Source organism: Nothobranchius furzeri, chromosome 1 (genome assembly GCF_043380555.1).
Source record: "Nothobranchius furzeri strain GRZ-AD chromosome 1, NfurGRZ-RIMD1, whole genome shotgun sequence".
Taxonomy (NCBI): Eukaryota; Metazoa; Chordata; class Actinopteri; order Cyprinodontiformes; family Nothobranchiidae; genus Nothobranchius; species Nothobranchius furzeri.
The window spans coordinates 50,381,469-50,398,248 of record NC_091741.1 but is presented as its reverse complement, the minus strand read 5'-3'; the positions used below and the strand labels follow the sequence as shown (position 1 = coordinate 50,398,248).

At 41.2% G+C, this 16,780-nt stretch overlaps 2 protein-coding genes across 2 annotated transcripts in view; one reads left to right on the top strand and one right to left on the bottom strand.

The window, feature by feature from the left end:
- The first annotated feature begins 1,529 nt into the window (after positions 1 to 1,529).
- The window catches only part of ccdc146 (coiled-coil domain containing 146), an 89,301-nt gene continuing 74,050 nt past the window's right edge, over positions 1,530 to 16,780 (top strand). The window contains 2 exon segments of the mRNA XM_015957976.3: positions 1,530 to 1,846; positions 2,365 to 2,519. Coding sequence (XP_015813462.3) covers position 1,846; positions 2,365 to 2,519 — 156 coding nt within the window. The 5' untranslated portion in view covers positions 1,530 to 1,845.
- fgl2a (fibrinogen-like 2a) lies at positions 2,583 to 16,683 on the bottom strand. The gene is made up of 5 exons (XM_015957988.3): positions 15,847 to 16,683; positions 15,093 to 15,297; positions 7,125 to 7,344; positions 5,709 to 5,879; positions 2,583 to 4,146 (listed from the first exon to the last, which is right to left on the bottom strand). The coding sequence occupies exons 1-5, from the start codon at positions 16,447 to 16,449 to the stop codon at positions 3,831 to 3,833; spliced, it is 1,515 nt and encodes a 504-aa protein (XP_015813474.3). The 5' UTR covers positions 16,450 to 16,683; the 3' UTR covers positions 2,583 to 3,830.

Sequence of the window (16,780 nt, the reverse complement as noted above, 5' to 3'; positions counted from 1 at the left end):
CTCTCTCTCTCTCTCTCTCTCTCTTTGGTTGTGGCATGAAAAATATGACTTTATCATGCACATAAGCTGCGCATATTTGAAATGAAGCACACCCTGCAGCTGTTGAATGGAGTGAATGATGGTACATAGCTCTCAGTGTGGGAAAGTATTTCAAAAATAAGAGCAGCAGTGTTTCATCATCATCATTTCCCATTAAAGTCAACCTAAAGTTTATTAATGTACCTTTGTAGCTTAGTTTCATATTGTAATTTCTTCTCATCCTGTTGGCTTTTAATGTTCGTTTATGACTTCAAACCAAACTTAATTACTGTTTGCTGCCATCTACTGGACCAACTATGGAAATGGAATAAAAAATGAGGAAACTAGATGACCAGCCTAGTGAACTAGACCAAATTCTTGCTTTGATAAGTTTGATAAAGTTGAATAATATATTTATTTAGTCGGGCTTGCCAGGCAACTAGATGAAAGCTATGAATTTTATAATGAGCTTAAATATAAACAAATCAAAAACAGGACTATATTGATCATCTCACTTTAATAATTAAAAGTAATTTTAAAAATGTATTTTCATTTAGCATTTCCTGAACATGCTTGAAGCTTTTATGTAGTTTATATATTTTTTCTTTTTATTCTGTTGTTTCATGTTCGATGTTTAATTTTCTTTTATCATGATTGCATTTTGTTCTTCAGCACCTTGGCCCACTGTAATGGGTGAGGAAGGCACCATGTAAATAAAGCCTTGATTGATTGATTGAATTACCGCCATAAACTAAAGACAACATAATTAAATTAATATCACTTGTGTTCATTACCCCATTATGCTTGGTTTGCATTTAAACACTAAATATGATCTAAACATTTCATACAATAAAGCTTTAGAAACATTTTAATTTAATTTTCAGAAGAAAAAAAATCCACATTCTTATACAATCCTAATAGAAAAATATGTGTTATTTCCATTTACTCCTAAATTTGTTTCCTTTGGTTAGATATTTTTGCTAAGTTTGGCAACACTCCCATAGATCTCTCATCCCCTCTGCAGTAAGAGTGTAAAACTCCTTGTACTGGCATTATCCTGGTACACCATAACTCCAATACAATACTCAGTATGTGATCAATACCTGATTTACATAGTACGTCTGTGTCCCTTACAGTAGGCTGCATAGTTCTGGGATCCAAATTTTTCCTTTTTTACGTGTGGTTTTTATTGGTCGAAGGTTACAATAGCTTACTACCTATGTGTATATAAATACATGTACCTTGTTCTTATTTTTCTTCAAATTATTATCTTAAGTGTTGGTGCTGCTGTAACACGTGCATTTCCCCACTGTGGGATTATTAAAGTCTATTTTATTCTATGTCATTATTAAAAATATGGAGAATATCATGTTTCTGCCATCATTTGTATTTGTTCCATTTATGTTCTTAAGTATTTGCTTGTTTTATATTTATTTAGTATCTCTGATGGTTCTGTAAATAAAGGTTTTCTAACCCTTCCAAAGGAAAAACAGGCTTACAGAAATAGAACAAACTCCAACACGTCACCAAATGTGATTAGGTGTTGCTGACATTATTTTGTTTGAAAGAAATTGTAGTTCAAGCATTTAAAACTTAGATTTTTCAACGTATCTTTAAATATTTGATTTATTTAACTGTTCTCGTACGGACTGAAAAAAGGGCAGCACCTGTTTTTTTTTTCTTACGTAGTCATGGTAACCGCAACACGATCGTTCTTCCGGAAATGGAGAACCGTGATTTGGTTCCGCTGGACAATTTTAAAAACGTACTGTTGAGTAGTTTTGTTGGATAAAGAGATTTAATACTTGAAGACAGGAAAAGTTAAACAGTAAGACTTCATCTTTATCTTCTCATCCACACATGGTCCGCCGTCTCCACCTCCTACACCGTGACACTAACTTTCAGACACGTATTCAGGTTGTAGCTTGTTGTTAGCATACTGAAGGAGCAAACACATACAGTTAAATTCGCTTAATTAAAAAGTGTTTTAAATGTTCCGGTGCTTTTATCAGTTTTAAACTGTAAAATGTCTGTCTTTATTTCAAATTCGGCTAGAAAAATGCTTCCAAAATAAAAGCACCATTTTGCTTTTAAAGCTAATAAAGCCACATTTTTTAAATAATAAACATATTATTTGTATTCCCCCCCCCCCCCCCCCCCACCACCACCCCCTTTTGGAATGTCTTTAGATAACTATACAAAATATCATGGTTTCTCCTACCCTAAAAATGGTGAACGGGTTTACGTTTTTGTCACAAACCCTGCTGATATTTTTCTTTGTTGTCTGCAGCAGGTTGATTCATACGGGTTTAATTGATCTTATTGTTCTTGTGTATTTTGGATCAGTGGATGTGTCTGAGGAGAAGCAGGAAGACAGGCCTTCTAGCACAAAAGCGGCAGAGTTTGAAGGACAAGCAAAACCTCTTGACCCTGTTGCTCTCTCTCCTGATGCACCCCTTGCCGAGATCTCTGCTAGTTCTGCCTTCCAGATTCTAGATGAGGTAAAACACCTAAACACTAGTAGTGATCATGTTTTTGAATGAAAACAAACATGTAACATGTAATTTTTTTCTCTATTCATCTTTTATTATTAAAAAATGTAGATTTTTTTACATGACAGGTTATTATGAAAAAAAAAACCACCACACACAAGTGTTCAAATATGTTGGTTTTATCTAAGAATGCCCACACTTATCCATCATTTATCAGTGTTTTACTATGAATAATCAAACTGTACTGCAAGATTTACAGCACATATTATATAAAAGCTCTGATATCTCTCCAAGTCAAATAAATACTGTACACATCCTTCAAATGAAACATTTCTTTAGTCCATCTTCCTCCTTTCTTTGTATAAAATGGATTACACAGTGCTGTACAGTTTCCTAACTTTAGATGGCGGTATTGTACACATGGTGAATGAAGGATTTTTACAGATGAAATCTGTTGAAGGGCATCAATAATTGTGCTGTGTATCCAGAGACAGGGATGGAGAAAACAGCTGGATTTGTTTAATGTCCCGCTTGATAACAGCTGTCAAAAACAATTTAGCAGAGCATCATTAATAGGATGTAACAAATGTGGGGAGCACTCTAGAGGAATACATCAGGATGCTTCTTTTTTCTTGAAAGCTTAATGTCTAGGATAATGATACATTACAGAACCACCCCAGTGTAAAATAAATGACATCCAATTTTCATTTTTTTGCAGATCTTCACTAAAGATTTATGAAATTGTCTGACCCCCCAGCGTGAAGTCTTTCATGAGGAATTTTATGCACAAAAGTGTATAATAAGCTACCTCACTTGAGCAGTTGCTGTTAATTATAAAATCATTTGCAGCGGAGAAAATGATAGCTCATTAGTTTTTACTACTGGTGTGTGCTGCGCCGTACCTCAGCGGGGTTTATAGCAGGAGGCAGCAGCACAAAAAGTGGAAAAATGTCAGAGACCAGTGAAAAATTATTCATGGCAAGCTTCTGTGTAATATCATGGCCCCTGTAGGAAGCTGGCCTTTCTGCCGCATGTGTGTTTTACTCCATCGTTATCCATAGATCATTCGTTTTCTTTCACTCCCATCATCACATTAATTCATCACTTTAAAGGCCACACTCCCTATGGGGCAAAATGTAATGTACAATAAGATTTTTCACGATAATTTTGTTAGCACTGCGTTCAAACTCTTTTTTTTTTGTGTACATGGATACATGTGGACATGTGTACAAATGAATCATTACAGAGACTTTCCTCCATTTTTTTGTTTGTCTTCGTCTTAAACATCAGACCATATTTGCAAATATTCACTCGTCCCTCTTAAGGAGCATAGTTTTTGGGCCGTATCATCATCTTGACAGTTTTAAAGGCCTGTCTGTAGTTGGTGGGGTAGAACTCTGTAGACATGTTGTGCCACGTTCCCCAAAAGATCCCGTTCCGGACTCCCTTGTACCTCTTGTGATAGTACTTCCCATTTAGGTTGGCGGACATGCAAGCGTCGAACCACCAGCCGGAGCTGTAGTAGGCGCCACAGTTTCCAGACGGGTACATGTCGTTGTCTCGGTCTGGTGTGGAGAAGAACTTCTGGTCGTGGTTGAAGTGCTTGTTGAAACTCATGGCATTGCCAGCTGTCCCACTGCAATGATACATCCACATATCACCTACGGTGATCAAACCTGAAATCTAATACTAGTAGGTTCAGAAATAGGGGAATCAACCTCTTTTAGCTTTCACAAAAATGTGTTGCTTCTCAGCCAAGGAGCTTTTTCTATTCAAGCGGAAAAATACTGCTTCTTTACTGCTAGCTAGTTTTCAAATCCAACCTCTAATCCTCCCTCCTAAAGGTTTTTTGAGAATTTGCTAGCGGACCAGGACGTCAGATGTTCTTTATTTTCTTTCTGTTTCATTGAATAAAGGTTTTCTTTGTTTCTTCAGAGGCTCCACCACGATGAACACAATACAATAAATGCCAACCATCTCTAGATCCTCTCTTCTGAGATGTAAACATGGATTCCTGTAAAGATTACTTCTTCTCGTGAAATACGTGGCTTTGTGAGACTTCAGGTCACCAGTCCAAAGAGACACATGTTGCAATCATAATATTCTCCCCACAAGGAGCGGAGGGGGCTGATAGACTATTCATTCACCATGTAAAGGGCGGCTCAAGAAAATGATTTCTAAATATGAAAAAATGTGCTTAGTGAACCTTCAAACTCACCAGATAGTTTCTGAGCGCAGCCACTGCTGCAGTTCACTGTGCCCCACTGGGATGGGTCAAACGTGGAGATGTAATTTCACCAAGGTGTGATGATGACTATTGAGACTTTAACTTTAATGAAGCTTTGGTGTCGGCTGAAGTGTTGGTTGAAACTCAAAGAATTGCCTAACCTGGCAAGCCATCCTATATATGTGAATATATAGTCTGGCCATGACCCATACAAAGCTCAGTTGTTGGGCGTAAGCAACAGTTGTCTTTCAAACTGTCTGCAAGCTATTAGGCAACAAGCAACGTGACTAACTCATTGTTACATATGCCAGTCAAAGGGCAGTCCGCCAAACACCATTGAAGAAGACGCAAAAACATATTTTTTCTAAATAAATGACTTAAGTACCTCTATTTGCTCTTGATTCAAAGAAAAGCCCAAGCCTAAATAGTCCAAAGTCGAGGCCAAAGTCATTTCAAAGGAGCCGCCGCGACTTTTGCTGTTTCGCTCCATGTCATTAACGTCCCGCCCACCAAACCAGCAGAACGCTTTGATTGGCAAGACACAAAACTGCTCAGGCCAATGGTAGACCTATTGAGGCTACAATAGAGCGGCTAGATCGACCTGTGGAGTAAAATCCTGTTGCTTCTGCTACAGTCTGCATAGACTTCTAGGCTGGGCAATGCATATGTGCACTGATGTACGGGTGAAGCCCTCCCTCATAGCGGTGTTTCGGGCCTTTGTGTGTTCACCATGCTACACCACAACTCCAAGGCGGATTTATTTTGAAACTAGCTTGCAATAATGGAGCTCCGACTACAGGTAAAAAAAAATGTGTTGCTCCACGTTTTTCTGCTTGAACTGAAAATGTACCTTAATGAGAAGAGAAACATCTTCTAGGTAGCAAAAAACTTTAGTTGTCCTTTTTTGTGTGCTCAATAGGATTACTATGCCTTTGAAGATCGACAGCCTTCATCTATAGGCTATACTGTACCTGTATCCGCTGATAGAGAGCCGGTAGCGCAGGTACTCATTAGCCACATAGAACTGGTCATACTTTGCATATTCCCGAACTCCCTCGAAGTCCTCCAACTCTATACGCAGAACCATGTCTTTGGCCTTTGTCAGCAAATGGATATAGTCGCTGCCCAGCCAGAACTCACCTCTGCAAAACATAAGATGGAGCAAAAGGATGAGAGAAAACTTAAAAAAATGAAGCATGTAATATAAATAACTCATCTGCTGGCACAGTTGGTTAGAAAATAGATACATTTATTCAAACAAAAATGAAGTTATTTTCACACCTGGGAGGATATAGTGGAGATGCAAGCAAAGTGTGACAGTGAAAAATGGATGAGACGGGTTATTATTTTTTTAGTGGGACGGAATGCAAGAGCTGCAGGCATACTTATCAAGGAGTTACCATTATTCCTCACAAAACAAGAGAAAAAAGAAAAAGCGGAGAGAGGAAATCGATCTGAAAGCCCAGCATATCCTTCACTGACCAGTGTTTCTAAACATTAATGCTCTAACGTCTTAAATAATAGATATTGGAAGTTTGCAATCTGCTAAATCAGAATCAAGTTTACCAGAGCATTTGTTTAGTTTTATGAGCGATGATCCATCAGCTTTAGTGAAAACAAGTGGCGAACATTCGGTGATGGTGAGAACAGGTGTACATTGTTATTGTTATGGCCCCTAAAAGCAGACTGGGCGCTACCAAGTTGTGATGGCTGAAATAATTCAGTAGCATTTGGTTTATTTTTTTGTTTTTGTGTGGAAAAGCTGGTCTTTTAGTTGAGATTGCTATATTTCTTGGTTACTTCTGTTTACCTGAGAAAATAGCTGGTTCCAGCTAGTTGTAGCATATAAAACTGACCCACAGGTCTGTTAGTTTTGGGATTTAGTTTATGTTGTTGCACACATGCAGCAGTTGTTCCATTCCAGTTGTATTTCACTGATTTAAAAAATTGCTTTGCAAACCAAATGTGACTTAACCAATCCTGTGAAAATCTATTTTTCGTTTTAGTGCCAAAAGATCAGCAGCAATGTTCGGCAGTAATTGCTTTCTACAGACGCTGTGGCATTGAGTTTAATCTGCAAATATTTCTTTTTTTAAGCATTGCCCGTATTCCATTAATAGAAAATTGCTGTAACAATTTATTACTTCACTTCCATAAAACAAGTAAAGCTTCATAAAACGCTGCATCCTAGAAACTCTATAATGTGTTTCAGTTGCAGCTTTTATTACATCCCATTCCTGTTAAAGCCTGACTTTACAGTCCAGATTAGTGCTAAGCTAAATTAACCTTGATGTGAATGGGGTTATTTTTCATGCTTTCAGCCATGTGCCCAGTATTAGTTTTGATTATTTTCTAAATAGCTTCATAAAAGCTTGGAAAATACCTACCCGAGGTTTCCGAACCCCTTCTTATACTCGGCCCAGGTGCGGTTAAAGCTGACGGATCCATCGAGACGTTGCTGTATCACAGTCCAACCACCACCAAAGGACTCCATTTCACAGAAGACCTCAAATGTCCCATTACGGGGGTCAGGGGTCACGCGATAAACACCGTTCTTCCTCACCTCCAGCACATTGTAGTCTGAGCAGTCCCGAGGAGCTAAGATAACTGTGGGAGGAATACAAACACAAGAGACCGTAGTTTAGGAGGATTTTACTGGATGGATTCAATAATCTTTCACATTGGTCCGGCTTACTTCTGCGCCAAACAAAAAGCTTATACTATGTAGCCCCTGAGGCAAGTGAAAAGTGAAAAAATTATTATTTCTTATTATTTATAACTATTATTTATTTATTATAACTTATTACTTTTAAGGTAAATGTGCTAAAATGTTCATTGTTTGATTTTCTGCCTTCCTGAATTTAAAAACAACTTCATCAAACAACAGTGATTTTTAGCACATCAGTAATAGCAGCATTTGACAATGAATTCTGCTTTTATTAAATATTGACTATTCCTTGACTTATTTTCATTTTTCAAATATGACATCAAGAATCTTTTCAGCACCTTGACTTTTGCTGAGGTGTCTTTCTACCTTTACTATTTTTATACCTCTGTACGCTCATTGGCCTTGGTCGTTTGCTCTGTGACATTGCTGGTCATGCACTCTGGATCTAAAGGTCTGTGTCAGTCAGCATTTATGAACTAAAAAGGACAGACTTGTCAAAACCTGGGAATGTGTAAAACCGAATTAGAAAGGCAGTCCATGCCCATATGGCACCTTATGTCTAAATCCTACTAACTGTATGTAGTTTTGAGTTTGTTTTGTTGATACAATTTAGGCTTACAGCTCAATCTGTTTAGTTGGACAGTAGATTCAAAGGGTCTGGACTGAATTCTGTGCTATTTCCAGTTGCTTTGACTGTCTACTTAACTTTCCTCCCACGTTTCAAACAGCACTTAAAGTGCAAAAAGGCTGCAGATGGTTACTGTTTCCATATGGAGAACAGATTCACAAGCAAACATGAGGGTAGAAATGTATTCCTGTCACGTTAATATCTGTTGGCATTTGGCATTCAAGAGGATTGACCTGTAAATTCTTTTAGTGTCTCTCTCTTTTTAAATGTTCAACTGCAGTTTCTCTACTTCACTTCTCCTCTCTCTTTTTGTCCCCATCAATTTCACCGGACAGCCAGTGCCCCTGTACGAACAAGAACCATCTCCATCATACAAGTCTGGCCCTGGGGCTCACCTTAAATAACTCAAACATTAGTCACTTACTCATGTCTAAAAGACTCTTGGCTGACTGTTGGGTTGTTGAGTCAGATCAGGGGATAATTGCTCAGGGACTGATTTAGCAAGAGATAAAGGGCATCAGTCATGTCTGCAAATGCCCCCCAAAATGGCAAAAGTAGATTTGCTTTGGCCGTTGTTTAAATTGGGTGTGACTGGTATTGCACAGGCTACAGATGGAGGTGGACCATATGGTTGAACAGATCAGTGAAGCTTAAATGTATCAAAAGCATAAGTTTTTTTCCTGCTGTGTGCATCTGATCACACAATACCTACAGTGCTATGAGGAAGTATCTACCCCCTTACAGGGTTCTTCTTTTAAATGTTTCAGATCAGAAAAGACTTTTCTACAACACACAAATATAACCTGGGTAAATACAAGATGCAGTTTTCAAATAATTAGGTGACATGGAAAACCACGCTATGTGGAAGTTCATTTTTATCAGCCAGACCCAGGCCTGACCTGAGGAAATCACTTAAATGGAACCTGTCTGATGACCAAAGATTTCCCAAACCAACACACCAATCCCTGTTTTAAAGAAAGAACATAAGAGCTCAGGACAACATCTAAAGCACTGCAGGCAAAGATTAGGGTCAGAGTTCATGATTCAACAGCAAAACGGAGGCGGTGGAGAAAGAAAATGGCAGCTACAGTTCCATAGCCTAAATTTCTGCTGACCCAAAAAAACAAAAAGGCCCCTCTCATGTACAAAGACTTATCGTGATGATTGCTAAGATATCTGGAAAAATATATTGTGGACAAATGAGGGAAAGATTTGGGAGGTGTGTGTGCCATTACATCTGGTGTGATATTGAAATAGAACATCATACCAGTACTCAAACATAATAAAGGTAGTGTAATGGTCGGGGGATGCTATGCTGCTTTATGATGACTGACTATAAATAATGGGACCATGAATTCTGCTTCTCCCAGAAAATCCTATATCAGAATGTCCAGCCATCATTTTGTCACCTTAATCTCAAGGACACTGGGGTTATTCAGTCAGTATGAGTATGTTTACTGTATGTTTATGTTTATTTATTTGGCAGACGCTTTTATCCAAAGTGACATGCAATTTTTAACTTGTAGGGCATGTTGTGATCTGTAGGGGAAACCGGAGTACCCGGAGGAAACCCACGCATGCATGGGGAGAACATACAACTCCACGCAGAAAGGCCACAGCCGAGTTTCAAACCTGCAACCTTCTTGCTGCAAGGCAACAGTGCTAACAACTGCGCCACCATGCAGCCCATGCAGTATGTCCATTTTAGATTAGCTAATCAAAGGTCTTGGCCTATTTAAAGTCCAGACCCAAAGCTGATTGAGGTGATGGTGTGGCCAAGCTCTTCATGTCATTTCTGGAAAAAGAGTTGACGGAAACTCCTCCACAGTGTTTCCGCAACTTTTAAGGGGTTGGATTGGGGAGTTCAATCACCAAATAAATACCAAGCACGGCCACAGCAGCAGCTCACCACTACCCATGGAAATGAGTCAAATGCAGGTATGAATTTCACCAGTGTGTGATAACTAATGGGACTTTAACTTTTAATTTTGTTTTAACATTCACATTGATGATGCCTCAGACCACTTTGCCATGGGCTTCTCCAGCCTCATGGACTCTTTCAGTTTTAATCAGCATGTTTCTGGCCCCACACACACCAGGGGGCACACTCTGGACCTTGTTTTTACCCTGGGTCTAAATGCTGACAGTGTTTCTCCTAATGATGTTTATATTTCAGATCATTATTGCATCTTCTTTAACTTGTCATTTTCTGCGTCTCCACCTAGGATTTTTCTATCAATTACCACAAACGCTTGATTGCGGTTGTTGCTGCCTAGGATGTTACAACCAGTTATTAGCTTTAGTTGCCAATTTCATTTTTGGATAGGGCCAGGTTGGTTTAGATAGCTTTTTTTCCCCCTAAAAAATAAATTCATGATTTATTTTTTTATCTAGTATTAAAATTAGGAGGGTCCAGGAGGGTGCGTGGGAGTTTGCCCAACCAATCTATATGTGTTTTGTAGATTTGGAGAAAGAGTTCAACTGCAGGCTGCACAGTGGTTAGAGCTGTTGCCTTGTAGCAAGAAGGTCCTGGGTTCGCTTCCCTGCCTGGGATCTTTCTGCATGGAGTTTGCATGTTCTCCCTGTGCATGCGTGGGTTCTCTCCGGGTACTCCGGCTTCCTCCCACAGTCCAAAAACATGACTGTTAGGTTGAATGGTCTGTCCAAAGTGTCCTTAGGTGTGAGTGTGTGTGTGCATGATTGTAATTCCTGTGTGTCTCTGTGTTGTCCTGCGATGGACTGGCTCTCTGTCCAGGTTGTACCCCGCCTGATTGCCCGTTGACCACTGGAGATAGGCAAAGCTCTTGATTTACCAGTTGATCTATGTTCCAACCCTCACTTATGGTCACAAGCTTTGGATAGTGGGTGAAAGAATGAGATTGCTGATTCAAGCGGCTGAAATTAGTTTTCTCCGCATGGTGGCTGGGCTCTCCGTTAAAGATAGGGAGGGAAGCTCGGTCAACCGGGAGGGACTCGGAGTAGACCCGCTGCTCCTCCACATCAAGAGGAGCCAGTTGAGGTGGCTCGGGCATCTGGTCAGGATGCTTGCAGGACACCTCCCTGGTGAGGTTTTCTGGGCACGTCCAACTGGGAGGAGACCCAAAGGAAGACCCAGGACACGCTGGAGAGACTATGTCTCACGACTGGCCAGGGAACGCCTTAGGATTTCCTCGGAGGAGCTGGCCCAGGTGGCTGGGGAAAGGAAAGTCTGGACCTCCCTGCTTAGGCTACTGCTGCCCCCATTCAGTGATGCATGGGGTCGCAACCCAATCCCGGATAAGCGGCCCGAAAATGGATGGATGGGTATTAAAATTTGTTTTCTGATCTCAAACATTTAACGCATTTTTTTTTTTTACTGACAATAAGGTTGGTGTAAACATCCTAGTCTGACAAATGAATGTGTTTTTAAAGATGGCCTCTTGGCAGACTGAACACTTGTCTCTTAATCATCAGATTGACTGTTTGGCATCTGTCTGCAGGCATGGTTTTTAAACAGGAAACAAATGTTATCTGGAGAGTTAGCAACAGGAAGTAAATATATTCTGCATTGAAAGTGATAATGTGATACATCGCCCATAAAGCTAAAATTAAATACAGCAGTCCATTTTGGATGGACAGAAACTCATAAAGAGTCATCACATTTAGAAACTTACAGCTCAAGAGACAATGGAGAAGTGAGAGTCTATTCCCAGCTTTTATAATTGAGTTAATGTAGCTTGAAGTTCTGTCCACTCGTCTTGAGATCCAAATATGAAATGTGGTTATGACAACAAGATGGAGAATCGTCTGAGATGAAGTTTCCAACACTTTCTCACAGTGCTTTTCCTAGTTCTGTTCAATTGTGAAACTGAAATTCTGCCTCGTAAAATATCTAGACATGTTTATGTGTAGACCTATTGTCTTTCATTGCCTGCCACTAAACCCAGGCCCTTTACACAGATGTGTCTTTAGCCCTCTCCTGTAAATGGTAAATGGCCTGTATCTGTATAGCGCCTTCTTAGGGTTCTACAACCCCCCAAGGCGCTTCACAACACAATCAGTCATTCACCCATTCACACACACATTCACTCACTGGTGGGATGAGCTAGGATGTAGCTACAGCTGCCCTGGCGCCAACTGACAGAGTCGAGGCTGCCGAACACTGGCGCCACCGGTCCCTCCGACTACCACCAGCAGGCAAGGGGGGTTAAGTGTCTCTCCCAAGGACACAACAGCAGCATTCTCTGGTCCTAGCTGGGATCGAACGTGCAACCTTCAGGTGTACACACCACCCATTTGCAGGTTTGCAGATAACATTGCTGTTGTTGGTTTTATTTACGACGAAAGTCAATCTAATAGGAGGGAGGTAAAAAAGGTTGCTGATTGAGTGAAGATTAGTAATTCACCCATATGAAAATTTGGGCTGATGTTGACATCTGATATTAATAATGATGCCTTTATAATTGATATTTACAGGCAGTATGTATATTTCCCTACGCATTCAACACTGTGTTAAAGTTATTATCTACTAAATTGCTTGTCTACTTCAGTGAAAGACTCGACAATCCTGCGCTGCATCACTGTATGGGGCCAGCAGAAGCTCAGGAGGTAGAGCAGGTTGTCCAGCAATCAGAAGGTTGTAGGTTCAATGCCGACTCCTGTCAGAGAATGCTGCTGTTGTGTCCTTGGGAAAACACTTAACCCGCCTCACCTGCTGGTGGTGTTCGGAGGGACCGGTGGTGCCAGTGCTCTACAGTCTCGCCTCTGTCAGTGCGCCCCAGGGTAGCTGTGGCTACATTGTAGCTCATCTCCACCAGTGTGTGAATGTGTGTGAGAATGGATGAATGACTTATTGTGTTGAAATGCGCCTTTAGGGGTGCTATACAAATACAGGTCATTTACCACTATCACTGACATGCCCAAACAAATACCAAATGACCAATCCCTTCCCCCTCCTGAAACACGTGCAAATGGAAACAAAATGGAAATGTGCATTTTCATTATATCAGCCCAGTTTGCCTTAACGTACAGATACGGATATTAAAAATGATTAAAACGTGCCTATATTTATGTTGATGCTGATATATTGTGCATCTCCAGTTAAGATGTTGTTGGATTTCAAAACAAGAGCCTATACTCGTCTTCTTCCCACAACTGGAGGAGAAACTGTAAAGCTTGTGGAAACAGCTGAATAATTGGACCTGCTTATCCACTGAACTTACATGGACTATTAACAATGCTAACATACTTTAAAATGCTCACTTCATGACCCTGCTACAAGGAGGCTGAAGAATGCTGCTATTCTTCTCACTGGTGTGGGGTGGAGTGTCCTGACATCTCCCATACCTGTCTGGTTTGGGAACTGTTCTGACGTTGACAAGAAGGTGCTGCAACAAATGAACAGTAGCTTTCCTCTCTAGAGGATAATTACACCTGCAAAACCAGGACAAATAAAGCCATGATGAATCCCACCTATACAACCATCCGTCTATCGTTTATAGAGCACATTTAAAACACAACATGGCAGCTGACCAGATACCTCTACAGTGACCTCGTTCCTTCAGGCAGACAGTTGAGCAGCCCCAAGGCCTGGGCAGGCTAAGGAACAGCTCTTACACTGAGGCTCTGGTAAGATACTGAAGATAAAAAACATTAATTCGTCTAACATGGTTGGGTGTTGGACTTGTTTTGCTAAAGCAAGTCAAATGTTTTCCATCGTATCAGTTTCAGTGTCTTTTTAGATTAAGAAATAGTATTCAAGTGAAACAGGATTTACACACTTGCTGATAGCCATGTTGCGAAACTGCAGTCTTATCGCAAAACGTTGGCCCGTTCTTTTTGTATAAACAGCCGTTTCTCGTCTTCTCCTCCTCTGGGATTGACCTCGTACTATCAGGTACGATTCCCAGAGGCAAAGTAGCTTGTTACATAAATGGGCAAAACATGACAGATAAAGTGATGGACTGATGTATAAAGATGAGTGTTGCTGATGCTTTGTGGACCATGACTGGTGCAATGTCAGAGGGTCTGCCTCAATTTCGTCTTGTGTTATCGGAGAGCCTGAGTTCTAGAGCAAGAGTAGAAGCAGGGAAACAAGGGCAGAGGCAGAGGGAGGTGAACTGGAAAATGACTAGTAACGAAAAGTTAGAGAAGCAGAAGAGAAATGAGAAATAGTGGAAAATGAAAGATAAGTCCTTTTACAAAACACGAATGAGTTGTGTGGAAATGAAAAGAGCGTAGAGGAGAGTTTGGAGGAGACGTTTGGGAAGGAAAAGCAAACACACACACACACACACACACATGAGAAGGAGACAGGATTCCCTTCACACCACTGTCCCAGCTAATCTGCTTAGAAATAAGCTCACATCTGTTTTCCACATGAAAGCTCCAATATAGTGCCACATCCATTCATGCAGTATCAGGATATTATTCACTTGGTGACTGAAAAGTGGCCCGCCTTTCTGCTGTGCTCTCATCCGAGCGAGCTTACATCTTATACAAGTTTTTTTTATGCTTAGCCAGTTTGTAGTTCCTGCTTATAGTTTCACAGACATTGGAATGAGATTTCACATTTGAAGCTTTTATTTTGGTGATGCCAAGTATCTGTCTCTGCTTTTCTGAGCTTCTGCACATGGAGGGCGAGAGCCCTTGAATTAGTTACATAAGAGCTAATTGGAATTCCATATTTGTGTCTGACTTTTATATTACCTCTCCGTAGTACTATAAGATCTTATTTAAAAGCGATCTTGCACTAAAAAGCCTCAGATGAAATAAGATGGAGAATTAAGGAGTATTCCCTTGACAGTGATGAAACATTTGCTTTAATCATTCGTGGATCTCCTTTGCAAATTGTTCAATTGGATAATAGAAAAGGCAGCAAACAGATCATCAGCTTGGAAGATGTCACTTCCCTTTTCCTAAAAAAGAACAACCTTGTAAGGTGAAGGTGACTGAGCAAATATTGCTTTTCAAGTGATTAGACTGTCCACTTAGGAATGATTAGACAGAAACCATGCCAAGGACTTCACCTCCAGGATTTGTTTATCTTTAAAAACAGAAGAAAAAAGGAAAGGAGCTCACATTGGGGGCTGTTCTGGACTGCACATTGGGTGTTGCAGTTGGAGCTGAGCTTGTTCACCACCCCGGTGATGTTCTCCACCCGTCTGTCCACCATAGCCTGCACGTTGTCCATGTTGAGCAGGTTGAGCTCCTCCAAACGCCCCTGCAGAGCGGAGATTTGGTTTCTGGCGTTGCGCAGGCTGGCTGACATCCTATTCAGCTTCACCTGAGAAAAAGGCCAGAGTGGGGGCAAAGAAAATTGTTTTTGGCACCAACTACAAAGCAGGGTGGATTACTGAAGGCACCAGCCAACGGGAGCTTTAGAATGGAAACGGTGTCTGCGCGATGCTTGGCTGTTTGCCAAAGTGGCTGTGAGAATCAACAAGCTTTACTGGGCAGCTGAAATTTACCGCCGTTTGGCTGGTGTCTAATGCTGATCCCCCACCCTGTTTACAGTACCAGGAATGTTCCCTGGTGGATCGGTGCCAGATCAGACATCACAGGGATTTCAGCACCTAGGCTTGGGTGCATTTGGCTGAACAAATGTTTGGGTTGATGGGTTGTAGAATGTTTATGAAGCACATTTCATGCCCATTTTGAGAGATCCTGAAATGGATCACTTTTTTGTGTTTGTACTTTTCCAAACTATTATCATGTGTATGATTTTTTGGGATTGTGCCCTGAGAAAGACTCCTGAGCCTAACTTAACATTTTGGTAAAAATCCAACCATTGTTGGTTAGGTTTTGAATAGTGTGACAACGTTTTGCCTCTTACCTGCATCTCCTGCATTGTGCTTGGGTTTGGGGTCATTTTCCCAAAAAAGGTCCCTCGTGTCAGCCCAGCATCATCCCTAGTTGCTCCAGGAATCACGCCGTCTCCCCTCTCCTCTTGGCTTTCCTGTATTCCCTGTGCCATCAGGTCCGGTCTGGCTTCTTCTCCAGCATCCATTTGAACGGAGGCTTGCGTCTGTCCTTGTTCCGTTCGGTGATATCCAAAAGCGTCATTGCCCTGTGTCCCACAGCTCTCCTGGCATCCACTTTTCAGCTTGTTCACCACCTCCTTCAGGTTCTGCAGCTCCTTCATGGTCTTCTCCAGCAGCCTAAACTGTTTGGGCAGCTGAATGGTGAGAGGAGGCAGGGTGAGCTGGTAGGGACAATCCTCCCCCTCCTCTGCCCCAGGCCCAGAGCTCCCACAGTGGCCCAAGGGTCTAAGTTTCATGGGGCATGAATTAGGGTTACCAGATTCAGCTCCCAGATTGTAGGGTCCTCTAGCATCCCATCGCTGGTATGAGTTAACCGAAAAGTCTGCAGCCTGGCTGGTTTGCAACACCAAGCCCACTGTGAGCAGGAGACAAACGCAAAGTGAATCTCTCCGCATGTTTTTGTGAAATTTGTAAAAGACTGAAAATTAAAAAAATCAAGACTAAATGCAAATCTCTTTAAAATGAACTTGCAGTGTATGTTTGTGTGCGTCTAAGAAAAAGAGGATGTGAATGTGCGTCCGGTATCTGTGTTTGTAGCGGGCTCCTCTGTTTGTAAGTGTGTGTGCGTGTGTGTGAGTGAGTGCAGTATGCAGAAGGAGGAGAGCGCAGAGGAACTGCTGCTGCCTCAGATAGCTGTGTCATTAATATCAGGACGAGAGAGAGGGAGGGAGGGAGTTAGGTAGAGGGAGTGATGGAGAGGGAGAGAGAAAGTGCTGAGTTGAAGAG